Source organism: Pelecanus crispus, chromosome 7 (genome assembly GCF_030463565.1).
Source record: "Pelecanus crispus isolate bPelCri1 chromosome 7, bPelCri1.pri, whole genome shotgun sequence".
In the NCBI taxonomy this organism is placed as follows: domain Eukaryota; kingdom Metazoa; phylum Chordata; class Aves; order Pelecaniformes; family Pelecanidae; genus Pelecanus; species Pelecanus crispus.
In genome coordinates, this window is record NC_134649.1 from 33,675,586 (window position 1) to 33,688,239 (window position 12,654).

Genomic DNA, 12,654 nt, shown 5'->3' on the forward strand with positions numbered 1-12,654 from the left:
ATCCTGTTAGTTCAAAACCTCAAAGGGCACCAGTACAAATATCAGTACATAAATGCTGTAAGTCCTGGCCTATTTACTGCTGTTGACTCCCAGTTCCTTTACACATGCTCCCGCAGTGAAAGCCAGCTACATATTCCCATCTCTTGGTTTTACTTTTGTACCTTTCCCATCTATTAAGCAGTGCTCTGGGATTGTACTGGGAGAGTCAGGCACTAAATTCCCCATAGCTATTCAATATGAATTAGGTGTCTGAAAGAAACAGGCTGAACTATTCAAACCCAGCACCTGCTCACATCAGCATGACTGAAGAGGCAGTGTGTTTTCCCATGGTGGTGCTGCTTATCCTTGATGCATTGTTGTCTATAAGGGATAGAAAGGGCCTACAATGTGCTTGACTAAAGCTATAGCCAAGTTTGCCAAGGATTGCACTGAAGCACCTGCTTGACAACAGCATGGGAGATGAGAGCTGGGATCCCACTAGCTCAGCATTTTTCTACAACTTTAGACATGCTGGGAGTTCTCATCATCCCCTCTCATAGACCTTAAGGTCTGAAGCAACAGGGCTTAGTGTCCAGCTTACCACCTCTGGCTATTATTCTTTATAATCTATTTAGGTGGGTTTTTTCCAGTGTTGGTCATAGTCTTTCTTTAGCACCTTCTTGGTCTAATGAGTTTCATACCCCCCTTTTTCCACATCAATTTTTAGCTTTCCAAGTTACTCAATGCCCTTCATTATTAGGTAGGCAGCAGGAAACAAAAGTTTGTAGTCTGTCTGCTCTGAACCACAACTTCATGCTTTTCCTCATGTTGCTACTTCTCTGCCTAAGATTTGGTATGTTTGAAGATTAATACTGCAGAAGTAAACTTTTTCATCAGAGACATTCAAGAAAGAAGAAGTGGCATTTTGTGTTACTTAGATTTTTTTTTTTCTCCCTAAAAAAAAGAAACTCCTTATCAAAGCTGACAGGAACAGGAAGACAAGTCAAAGGGGCTGATGTAAATACATCACTGTTATGGTACACGTACAGCCAGGCAGATCACAGAGTGCTGTAAAAGCAGCATGGGAATGGACAAAGGACAGACAGGATACAGGTCACACTGTCATTTCTTCTTGCAAAGAAAACACAGTTTAGCTCAGGTCAGCATCTCATTTACTTTCCTTCCTAATGAGATTCATTTACAATTTTTCAATTGTAATACAAGGGAAGCTTTAAAACCTTTGGCCAGATCCTACATTTAAAAACAAAAGATTACATTAGAATTAGATAACCAAGACAACAGGCTGGTGCCGAGGAATGACAGTGAATAAAATTTTTCAGCTTAACATTGCACTTAAATGAACCCACAAAGCACTGTAACTCCAGCAGGTTTTAATATGGGCAAAAGAGCAGGAGATCAGACATCTGGTGGCAGAAGATAGGGGGATTTCTTGTTTTGGGTTTGGTTGGGGTTTTTTTTATCTTTGTAGATTTCAGGGAATAGAAGACCTCTAAAGTACAGGAAAATTCTGTTTTCCCCCAAGAGCCTACAGTACCTACCTTAATTGTTCAGTTTGGTCTGACCTTGAGAGGGGCTAGGTTTCCTCTGCTAAACTGTAAAACAGAGCAGCACTCAAGCAATGCTCCTCACCTCTTTGGTTGCCTAGGGATCCCCACTGCATCCTGCAATACAATTTGACTTTGGCTGCCTGCATCTTTGTCATCCTAACACTGACTGCAACATTCCTGGCACCTGGAGCCCAGAGCACAGCCAAGCTCCCCATCAGCATGGAAAAATACTCCGTAGAACCACCAAATTCCCAGTGCTACTGTGGACTTGCCATTTTTTGAGAAAACTCAAAACTTGAATGGACCAGGCCCTGAGCAATCTGTTTGAAGTTTGCCCTGTTCTGAGCTTGACTGTTGGACTTCTAGAGGTCTCTTCCAACCTAAAATTTTCTACATGTTTAAGAAGCATCAGTTTTAAGCAACATCAGCTGGCACATATGTATCAAAACTGTCCTTCCCTTCTTAATCCCAGTGGACATAGAACAGTCTTTTTCAAAGTCTCAGTATTTGTCTTCATAATAGTGAGCAGGGATTTTACTGTCATGGGGGAGGCTAGAACTTGTTGGGCATGGTTAACATTCAAGTTAAAGAACACAGCTTGGAAAGCAAACCCCTAGTATGTGATGGACAAGCAAAAGTACTTGAAATAAATCCTCCATAAATTGTGTTTAGAAGCTGCAGATCCTCAGTTTCCATGACTCAACTGTATTTTTGGACCACCACAAACTCACTATAGTAGAATAAACTATTTTCTTCTTTCGTCTTGCTGCATATTTCATATTTACAATACACTCTAGGAACATAATATGTGCTGCTGAACTGCCATACGGTATCCTGCAAACACAAGAGAAACTTCAATAAAGACAAGGCCAAAAGAAAACTGTCAAATTACACTTTATTTGTATTGACAAAATAAGCAAAAGAAAGACTTTGTGTTCAGAGATACAAATTCATTATTTGCTGACAAAATGCTCATATACCCATGTTGGGTATTTCCACTTTCAAGACAATACTGAGTGGATCTTTAACAGGCAATTCTTCATTATCCTAGGATGAAGAAGAAGAATGCCCATTTCATATGTAAATGTCACATGTTTGTGGCTCAAATTTTACTGCTAAGTTCATGATTGGCAGCAAATAATTATATTTGGCCTCAAAGAAAAACATATGTAAAACTGTAAGATCATTAAATAATAAGCATTAGCAGCATACCCAAAATACTTCTCATACAAAGAACATTGCACTTGAACACACACAAGCATTTACCCTTATTTACACATTAGAATTTGTATGGAACAGCAAGACTGATATATACAGAAAAATAGCGGAAACCTTAACAGCCCTAGACAACAGCATATCTAGTGTTGACTCCTTAATTTTTCCATACAGTTTCCCAGGAAGTCTCATGATTTTTTCACTATATACCATTGCATAAAAAATAGACTTTACAAGAAGTTCAGCCCCCAGTTAACACTTCAGAGTATTTCTATGTACTATTAAATGTTCACTGCACTAGGGAGCAAAGGAGTCCAGGTCAGCTCCTTATTAAGAAAGCAGAACTTGACAGGTGCTATCTATTGAAACACTCTGCTTTATCTTATAATAGACACTGAAATCACTTAGCTGTGCAATAATTACCCAGTGAGTTCCAAAGGCAGTTCCCTACCACACAAGATCTCCCACTGTCTTGCAAGCAATGAAATTAATTTCTCCCTGCTTTCTGCACTTGGAATAAAGATGTACCATTGGATTTCCCTGCTCCTACTGCCTTCTTGTTTAGCATTTCCCTTTGGGGCACTATCAGTTTCTCCAAAGTGATCCAGTGTTAAATTCTGCATCAAATCCTGATTCTGAACATCATCAAACACAAATGTAAGGGCCTGTGGATATGTCTGATAACCCATAAGTACTCTATCTAAATCCCGGATTCGTCTTCCATCTGCAAGCTGATATTTATCTCTCTTTGGTGGTTCCTTGGCAAATTCAGGTAGTGGGTAACTGATATAATCTTCATCAAAGAGGAACAAATCAGAGCTGGTTAATATAAGTGTTTTGGGTTGAAGCAAACTAGTGTTTTGGGCAGATCCTTCGACATGATTTACTTGAAATGCCAACACATACAGAAGGATGTTGAGGGACTGAAGATTAGTCGAACCATCCATCTTCTCTGCCACTAGAAAAGCAAGGTCCCCAATTTCCTCTTCATTTGGATAAATAAATTTTACTCTGCTAGAGTGAATCAGTTCATAATTCTCCATTTTTCCTGCAAGAAACATACATTATTTTACTTCCATTTAGTACTATACAATACTTTCTTAATGCATTAGGATAAGCAACAATCTTTGACAGTTGGCTGCGGCTGGAAGAATTCAAGTTTTGTATCTATTCATGTATAGTTTTACTTATATACAATACTGGAATAATTTTATTTGGATTGCAGATCTCTACTGAAGTCTCTCTTACATTACCAACATACTTTTCTGCAAACTTCTAACCACATAACTAGTTCAGGGCAATGGCAGAAGAGGTTAAAGGAAATACAGCTAGATTCTCATCAGAGATTATCCACCTCCCTCTACCAGCTACCTCCTCTGCCTCCTTCCCACTCTCCAGTTCTGAACTCATTGAAAGCATTATCAGATCACTGAACACAAGCAAAATCCCTGCTTCTTTTAAGCAGAGAGAAAAGGCGGAAATTAAAACAAAAAAAAAGAAAAAGATGACTCTACATTAATTGCTTTTATATCCCTACTTGGATGAGCACATTCCTCTGCTCCATGCTATGTTCTGGAGTGGCACGAGGTGACACTGCATTCCCTTACTGCCTGTAAGTTAAAGTGCTGAAATAAAGCATAGCAAAGCTTGAAGGAAGCATGCCTGGTTTTTTCACATAAATCAATTGGTCTACTAAAAGATTTGACTCCCCATCAAACCTTGCACTTTCTGAGCTTACACAGCTTCTCCTTAAAACAGTAACAATTACAATCATTCTTCAGGAAAATGCCATTTTATTTTGTGCCTTCAACTGGCTTCAAAATTCTAAGCAAAAGAGTTTCACTTGATGTTAGAACTGAACCTAACACACCTTAAAAAAAGCCTAGTTTTCACTTCACTACATTTTCATGGAATGACAGGATTCTTTTATTTGACCAAGTGAGGAAAAATGTAGCCTTCAGACTTTGTTCTTTGATGACTTACAAGACTTTACAGGTGAGGCTGAAACCTACAGTGGGAGCTACACTAGTATACACCCAAAAATACTGTATAGGAAGTGCTGTTTCTGCTGGACTCAAGAAGCCATCACTAACTTCACATGTGCAAGACTTTATATTTAACAATTCTGTTCAGATAAGGCACATGTAAGAAAGTCAGGGAGTTTGGTTAAAGTATCAAAGAGGAAACAATTGATGCGTAAGTTTCCCTCAAATTTTAATCGGTACACTTTGGATGATGCCCTAAGTGCAATGCCTAAACAACTCATGACATGTAGAAAAGACCACTTACCTGTGGTTTTACTCCCAAATTCAGAGTAAAAGTCTTTATCTACTGGTTCAGGTGAAGGTGTGCGTGCCAGCAATGACAGAACTGCCATAAGCTGCTGTATGAAGGTGTGAGTGTTGTAACTGTCTCTTGTCAGGCAGGTGACTATATGATCTGCAGAGTGCCCTGAAGAGAAGACAGAATATAAACCACTCACAAATCTGTATGTGGCATTATCATAATTTCTTCAACCAACATGCAACTGTCACCAAAAAAGATTTCTTGCAAGGATTATTTCTCCTGAAAACATGCATCATTATTCAGAAAGGTTTCAAATCCTTGGAAAAGAATAATAGAATCCTTACAAATACCTCAAAAAATAAAGACCATAATTTCTCTTTACTTAAAATATGATGTACACTTACAATTTAAGTGTTCAACTATTGCTGTAGGGGTTCAACCTTATTATCATCATCTTAATGTTACAATTTATCTTACAGAAAAAAACGCCCTCAGTTTTCTTTGTGAATTTGTTATATGTAAGGTCACTTTAAATCATTTCCACAAAGGAGATTCCCACCACCACTGAGGTCTCAATACAATTAGAAGACATTTTAGAACACAGGAATATGGCTCACATATTGGGAGTATTGGGACTCTAAGGCAAAGCACCAGCCCAGAAACTTGACCCATGTTATTTCCATTAAATTTTAAGTTGACATCATTCCTTTTGTAAGCTTTAAGGACTCATTTTCCATCCAAAAAGTCAACCATCAACTATGCATTTTGCAACATGGACAGTACCTTGATTTTACTCTTTATTGCAAGCCAAAGCCTCAGAACAACAAGAAAGTCTTTAGATTTCCCTTTTGATGTGTCATTAAGACAGAAGATTTTTTAAAAGCATTTTTGGGACAAATTCATTGATATTAAGCTACCCAGTTACATCAATTACAAGATGTTGCAAGACAGTATTATCAGCCTACTGGTACAGCATCACCAGTGTTACATTAACTTAATTTCTTTTAAGAAAAAGAAGCAACAAAATAATACACTCTTCCATCTCACCAATAAAATAAATACAGGAATTCATCTAAGACAAGGTTAAACAGACAAAATAGAACTGGAAAAACTTAAAGTACAAGATGTTTCTCACCAGTAATTCGGAAGTATTGGTCAAACAGGCCAACATTTACTGACTGCAGGTCATTAAGTTTTAGCACAAAGCAGCAAGAGAGGTGGAAAGAACCATTATCACAATCTGAGTTTTCTTTTTGCCAAAAATCTGTTGAAAAAAGATGTACAATAAGAAAGTCAAAATAAAATAATTATTCTTCTTTCCATAAGCATAATTTTTATATTAAAATCTTGTATCACACTTGAAGGAAGAAATTAGGAAGAAGGTGGGAACAGGGGCTAATAATTTCTCAAGCAACAAATACAACCAAATCTCCTTGTTAGCAGCGTTTCCTGATGTAGCCATGACATCACAGATTTAAATCAGCAGATGCATTAACAAACTGCTCACATGAATTGAATGCACATCATGAGTTTCATTACCCTTCACTTAACATTTTGGTTATGAAAGGGCCTTTAGCTGCCCAGGTGACGCTAGGGACTATGAAATGACATCTGACAAAAGCACGGATACAATGGCACATGGAAGGGTCTGTCTGAGAAGCAGCCATGACCCAAGACCCTGTTTTTTGAACATTAACAGCCTCATGCGAGTACTCTGCTTATGGCAAACTGTGCCACTATCCCTCAACTAGGTGGTCCAAATAAGAGTATCGGCCAAAACTGGTACTTAAACTGAAGACAAACACACAGACAGGGATCAAGTTGGTAACCTTACTGAAAGGATCAAAATAGCTATCTAACCTGACTGGTGCTCATCAGCATGAATGAAAGAGTCATCCAACAGAAAATAAATAGCTTTTGTTGAGAGAAGCACACAAGCCATCACTTCCACATTGGGAGTCTTGTAAAACAGAACTGAAGACCACATGAGATGTCTCAACTCTTCATTTTCCACCTACGATGTAAATTGTATTTTATAAATCACTTATACACCTTGATATTTCAGATAGTTTCATCATCTTAGTGGCAACTTTAGACTACTAGAAAAACAATTTCAAAATCTGAAGCATCTGAACATGCTATAGTCAAAGAGGAGCTTTAAGGTGAACACAATAGCAGTCTACTGAAAATGTCTTGTGTTTGACTGAGAAAATTATTTTTCTGTTGTGGTCTAATTATTGCTTGTTTTCTGACCAAAACTAGAAAAGAGAAAAACATTAGTGCACAAGACTTTCTAGAACAGATACTGCAGACAAAATTTTCATCAACAGATGAGTAGTGCTCCCAAGGCTCAATAAGTCTATTGAGCCTTCAGATGCTACTGAGGGGTTGGATTCAAAGATCCTTAAGAGAGGACAGAAGCACAGCTTCTGTTCCAACTAGGCATCTTCCCACCTTCCAGCTTCTTGAGCTTACTGTGAATCCTCAAATGAGTGACCTGCTTTTTATCAGCTTCTCCTGGTATAAAAAGAGAAGCACAACTTATAACTTGTGCTTACCTAAAAGATTTGGAAGTGAGATGAGGGAATAAAAAAAAGTCTCTATTCCTCAGTAAGCTTTTCAATTGACACTTGTACTCAGACCACAATGATTTACCACTTAAAAAGCCAAATCATTAATTTAAAGGTAAGATTTGTACTTTGAAATTTGATGTTCCCCACACAGACTATGTGTTATCCAGAAATTAGGTTTATCTGCTCATGTTTCTGGAGTCCCTACAGCCATGTGCATGTTGTGTTGTATTCATGCACCCATATTACACAAAGGAGTCAGGACACTAATTTATTTAGCTAGATACCATCACAAAAATAATTCCACTCCAGTAATTTTCTTTCCTTTTGCCACTTTAAAGAAAAGAGGGACTTTCTCGAAGTAATCATATCTTCAAGACATACTCTAATGTACTCTCCTGTTCTGCATCAAGGATCCTGAAGGCAAAGTATGCCTGGCAGGATCCCAATCGCTGCAGCAGGGACCCCAAAATGGAGTAACACAAACAGGTTTTTGATCAAAATGCTTCCAGGTTTTGCAGAGCTTAACTCTTGTTTTTAGGTTTGATCAGGAAAGCTCTTTTAAAAATATCGTCTAGTGCTGAAAGGCCACAAGGCATCTCTTTATACACCTGGGCTAAGCACAATACCTCTGCAATGTTGCCATGAAAAAACTCAACTAGGGCATTTCCTTTCAGCCCAGCCACATACTGCAGAGACAAAGAAACATGAAGGTGAACAGGAATCTGGTTATCTTCTGTGATCTTCTGCATAAGAAATTCAGATGGATATAAAGATGACAGCATCAGATGAGGCTTGCAAAAGCTAGAAGAGACCCAGACAACACAGTGAATCAAAATTTAAGGAAATACACAGCTCTTCCCCTACAAAAATACTTCAGATGTCATTCAGAAATTAGGAACAGGCAACTTCTATTCTTAATAGTTTACTTTAAATGATTTCTCTTGAGCATAGCTGTCAATCTGGCATGACCTCAGCCTGCAAGCACATGAAATAGGAAGTCTCCTTCCACAAGAAAACACATTTTGTGTTGCAACCATAAAACAAAACAGAAACAAACAAAAAAGGTAGACAGGTACAGCCCAGGATAACCATTTACATATACTACAAACTACCAGAATGAAAGAGTACTTCATCAACACAACACTGCAGGCCAAAAACAATTACAATGACAACTGTACAAACACTGGCTAGGCCACATTAACTTCAGCACCATGCAACAGACCTTTTATAGGAATTGTTACCTTGCTGATTGACCATGTCTGTTTGCCTCCACAATGTGATTTCTTACAGCATCTGATTTGTTTGAAGCTTTGAAAATAACAATAGTCTTAACATCCTGCAGGAGCGTCCTTAAAAGACTGTAGATTCTTAGGAAGTGGAATTTCTCATGAGGTAGAACAAACACTGCTGTAACAAATCTGTATCCAACGAGCAACTCCAGCACGTGCCCATCCAAAAATGAACCCTTCTGCTGGATGGAACCATGAGTCGGATGCAACACAAGTGATGCTAACGGAATTCTGTTCAGCTTAAATATACTTTCCAAGTCTTCTGTGCCTACCCGTTTACCTGGCAGTAAACTGAAATCCACTTTTACTATGTACAAATGCTGGGGTGTTAGAAATATCCAGCACGGATGGACCACACAGGGACCCTGATCAGAAGGTTTATACACTGAAGAATAAAGTGCAGAACAGAAAATATTTTTTGACCATTCTTTGTTATTGCCAGCTGACTCTGGTTGATGCAAGATTTTCTGAACATTGGTTTTATTCCCATAAACAAGATATGTTGGGAAACAACCTTTTATTTCAACATCTTCTGCTGAAATGCAATTCAATTCCATAAGCTGACAGAGAAACTCTTGGAGGTTTGCTTTTCCACAGTACAATGTGGAGCTTGGTAACACTGATGTGTAGTGTTGAGAGCAACATGTGTGTAAACAGGAATAAAAGTCTTGAAGATTCTGGGAGTCCGAAACAATAAACAAGCAGTTGTCACTGTTTTTCAGCTTCAGTGTTAAACAGATTTCTGGCAGGAAAAAGCCAAATTCTGTTAGATCAGTATATGGAAAACACAGCATTAATTTCAAGGCAGAAGAGATGTGCTGGCAATTTTCTCTCAATTCCTGATGAGGAATCTCAAACACAGCTAGCATATCATCAGTCAAAACTAAACAGGAAGCAAACTGCCTAAGTCCTTTATGAATGTGAATACAAAAACTCCAGAGAATTTTGACTATGTCAACACTCTCCACTGCTATGTTGTCAGATGACTGAGTATCTGAAGTAGTGCTGAACTCAAAAGTCTGATCTCCTTCATGAAGTCCCATTTCAAAATATCCATCTTCTTTATCTGTGGTTCTGGAATCACCTGGAGGACTTCCTTTATTCTCCGTAAAGGAGGGGGGCGATCTTTGCACAGTCTGCACTATCAAGGCAGAAAGGTGCTGGATAAAATCTTGGTTGGTGGCAGTGTATGACATACAATTAAAAGGCAAGATGACTGTGTTACAGGGGTCAGGCACCGCACAGTGTTCTTCCTCTGAATGATCCAAACTTCAAAAGAGATAACAAGCCACAGTAAGTACAAGCTTGAGTTTAAAAACAGTCATATCTACCTACAATTCATGGTGTTGCTTCTCAGAACTTTGAGGTTTACTCTTGTTACTACAGTTAAGTCAGTGTAATTTTGTAAAACATCTTTGTACTGCACACAGTCATTGATGTTAGAGGCTGGTAGTGTGTAATTCTATAGAAAGTAAAAACTAAAATGTTTAACTCATCTTCCATTTCCCAACCCCAACAAGCATATCCTTACAAGTTAAAGCACTTTACAGCTATTGCTGGTTTTGAAACTATCAACTGCATTCCATGATTCAAAGGTTAAAAATACTTTACACCACCATGAAATTGATTTTGGTTCAAAAAAAAAAAAAACCCCAAAAAAACCCCAAACCAGAGGCAGCATAGAATGAAAGAGACTGTTTTGCCTTAAAGGCCAGGTTTAAAAATGCAGCATCCATTGTTATTACCCAAAAGCTAACAAGGTTTAAACCAGAACTTATATATCTAGCTTACCACATATGATGACCACTTCCATACTCTTTGCATGAATCCAATAGAGAGGGAGGTGCCTAAGGAGAAGAAGAAAACATCAGGAAGCTATCAACTACTTACAGCTGCTGTTAGACTTCAGCACACATGAAAAGCAAAGTTAATGTTGGCTCCAGCTTTTTAAAGCTAGCCAACTCGCCGCGAAGTCCTGACTGCTGTACTTGCAGGCAGTTCAACAGCTGTCCTTTGAGGATCCTGAAACACTACCTGTTTACTTTAGGTTGGGCATTCAATTAAGGCAGGAAAAGAATGAACTCTGCTGCTGACTTGAGAACAGATCCAACCTGTGACCCATATACATTTCAGCACACTACAATTTTTTACTGAAGTAAAGCAAGGCAAAAAGGTAAAGGAACTTGACAAAGACCAACTACACTGGTAGCAAAGGAAGAGATTCCCCCAAGTCTTGCTTGAAGCCATGCATATGAAGAATGTTTCCAATACAACAAATGAAATCACAATACAGAAGTTATCAAACAGTAGGAGTTTGAAGGAGACAAATTAAGGCCATTACCTATTGACAGGGACAAGGTTCTTCCACTCTACTAGCAAGAGAATCGCCTTCCAAAAACTGATATTGTAATAAGATAAGATAGAAATCTTACACTTGGTATCTAAGTGGATATTAAATGATGCAATAGTAATCCTGGGTAAACATCTCCAAGTCATGACATAGTGACAACAATTCTCTGCAACTCTGGTAAAACTTGGATTACACATTTAATTTACAAGGTAGACAAACGCCTTCACTCAAATTTGGGGCTACCTCCTTTTCCATTATAATAGCTCTAAAAATAAAAAAAACTTTGCTATGGATCACTATGATAACATAAGTTTAATATCAGAGATAAGCTTGCAAAACCACTTTTAAAAATACCATAACATAAACAGAAGGATGGCAATTACCTGATTTCTACATCTGGACTCTGGTATTTCAAAGCATCTCTGGGGAACTGTATGGTCTGTAGGAGTCGAACCACTGGATTGCAAAAAACTGCTGGCTAGGACTGTTTCTTCACAAATTATTTCTAGAACAAATATAAACAGCTCTTAAAATCACTGAAGTAAAACCAAAATGAATGTCTAATAGTATCTGCCAAACAAGTAGAATTAGAATTGTGTAATCAAGATCTGATGATAAATCATTAAAGCTAAGGGATATCTTCACATAATAGCCAAGACAAAAGCAGGTAGAATTTTAGTCTAATTACAAAAGTATCTTTAACTGCACTGAAAGTTGCATTAAAGACTGCTAAAGCTTGTTTTTCAAGCTAACAATCAATTTAAATCTCAACATCTCAATAAGAATTCTTCACATGATTTAGTTCTAACAGAACTAGTCAGTTTTGTTAATACTAACCCTTACTTTTACCAGAACGTTACCAGGCTGGCAAAAACACAGCAGAGCACTCTTTGTAAACTTTGTAACAGTATCTCAAATTTCTGTAGGCTTCAAGTGAAGAAGTGTAATATCTGTGTAAAACCTTTAACCAGACTCAGAAGGGCTGATCCCTCAAATGCCACAAGACAATTATCTCACCTTACTCGGAACCTTTTTGAAAGGTTCAAACCTGAATCATCAGTAAAAACTTATGAGTGCATATAAGCCAACATTCTCAGAGCCATTTGACTTTTTGCCTGTTTGATATTTACAGAATCGCACTGATGCAACAGAACAGATCAATTTTCAGTACTACCACTGAGTCAGCCAGCCAGCTCAAGTATATAAATGTGCAAATAAACAACAGAATTACAGTGTGGATATGTTTCTGGTTTGAGCACAAAAACTCCTGCATGTATCTTTCTGGATTGATGGTAAAGTTTAGTAGATTATATCAAACTCTCTCACAGTCAAAGGAAACAAGAGATATTTATTACTTGAACAAAATACTGCGTTAGCAAGAAGGAAACTCAAAT

The 12,654-nt window shown here is 37.9% G+C and overlaps 1 protein-coding gene across 2 annotated transcripts in view; it reads right to left on the reverse strand.

Annotated features, from left to right (window-relative positions):
- Positions 1–2,425: 2,425 nt before the first annotated feature.
- Positions 2,426–12,654, reverse strand: part of NISCH (nischarin) — a 31,961-nt gene continuing 21,732 nt past the window's right edge. Inside the window, exons 14-21 of one of the 2 annotated variants that reach the window (XM_075713712.1) lie at positions 11,644–11,765; positions 10,702–10,757; positions 8,863–10,179; positions 8,248–8,422; positions 6,909–7,062; positions 6,184–6,312; positions 5,052–5,213; positions 2,426–3,810 (exon numbers count right to left, since the gene is read on the reverse strand). In XM_075713712.1, the coding sequence (XP_075569827.1) occupies positions 3,182–3,810; positions 5,052–5,213; positions 6,184–6,312; positions 6,909–7,062; positions 8,248–8,422; positions 8,863–10,179; positions 10,702–10,757; positions 11,644–11,765 (2,744 nt within the window). In that variant the 3' untranslated portion in view covers positions 2,426–3,181. Of the gene's footprint in view, positions 3,811–5,051; positions 5,214–6,183; positions 6,313–6,908; positions 7,063–8,247; positions 8,423–8,862; positions 10,180–10,701; positions 10,758–11,643; positions 11,766–12,654 lie in introns of those variants that run through there. The other variant, XM_075713713.1, reaches the window with a different exon arrangement.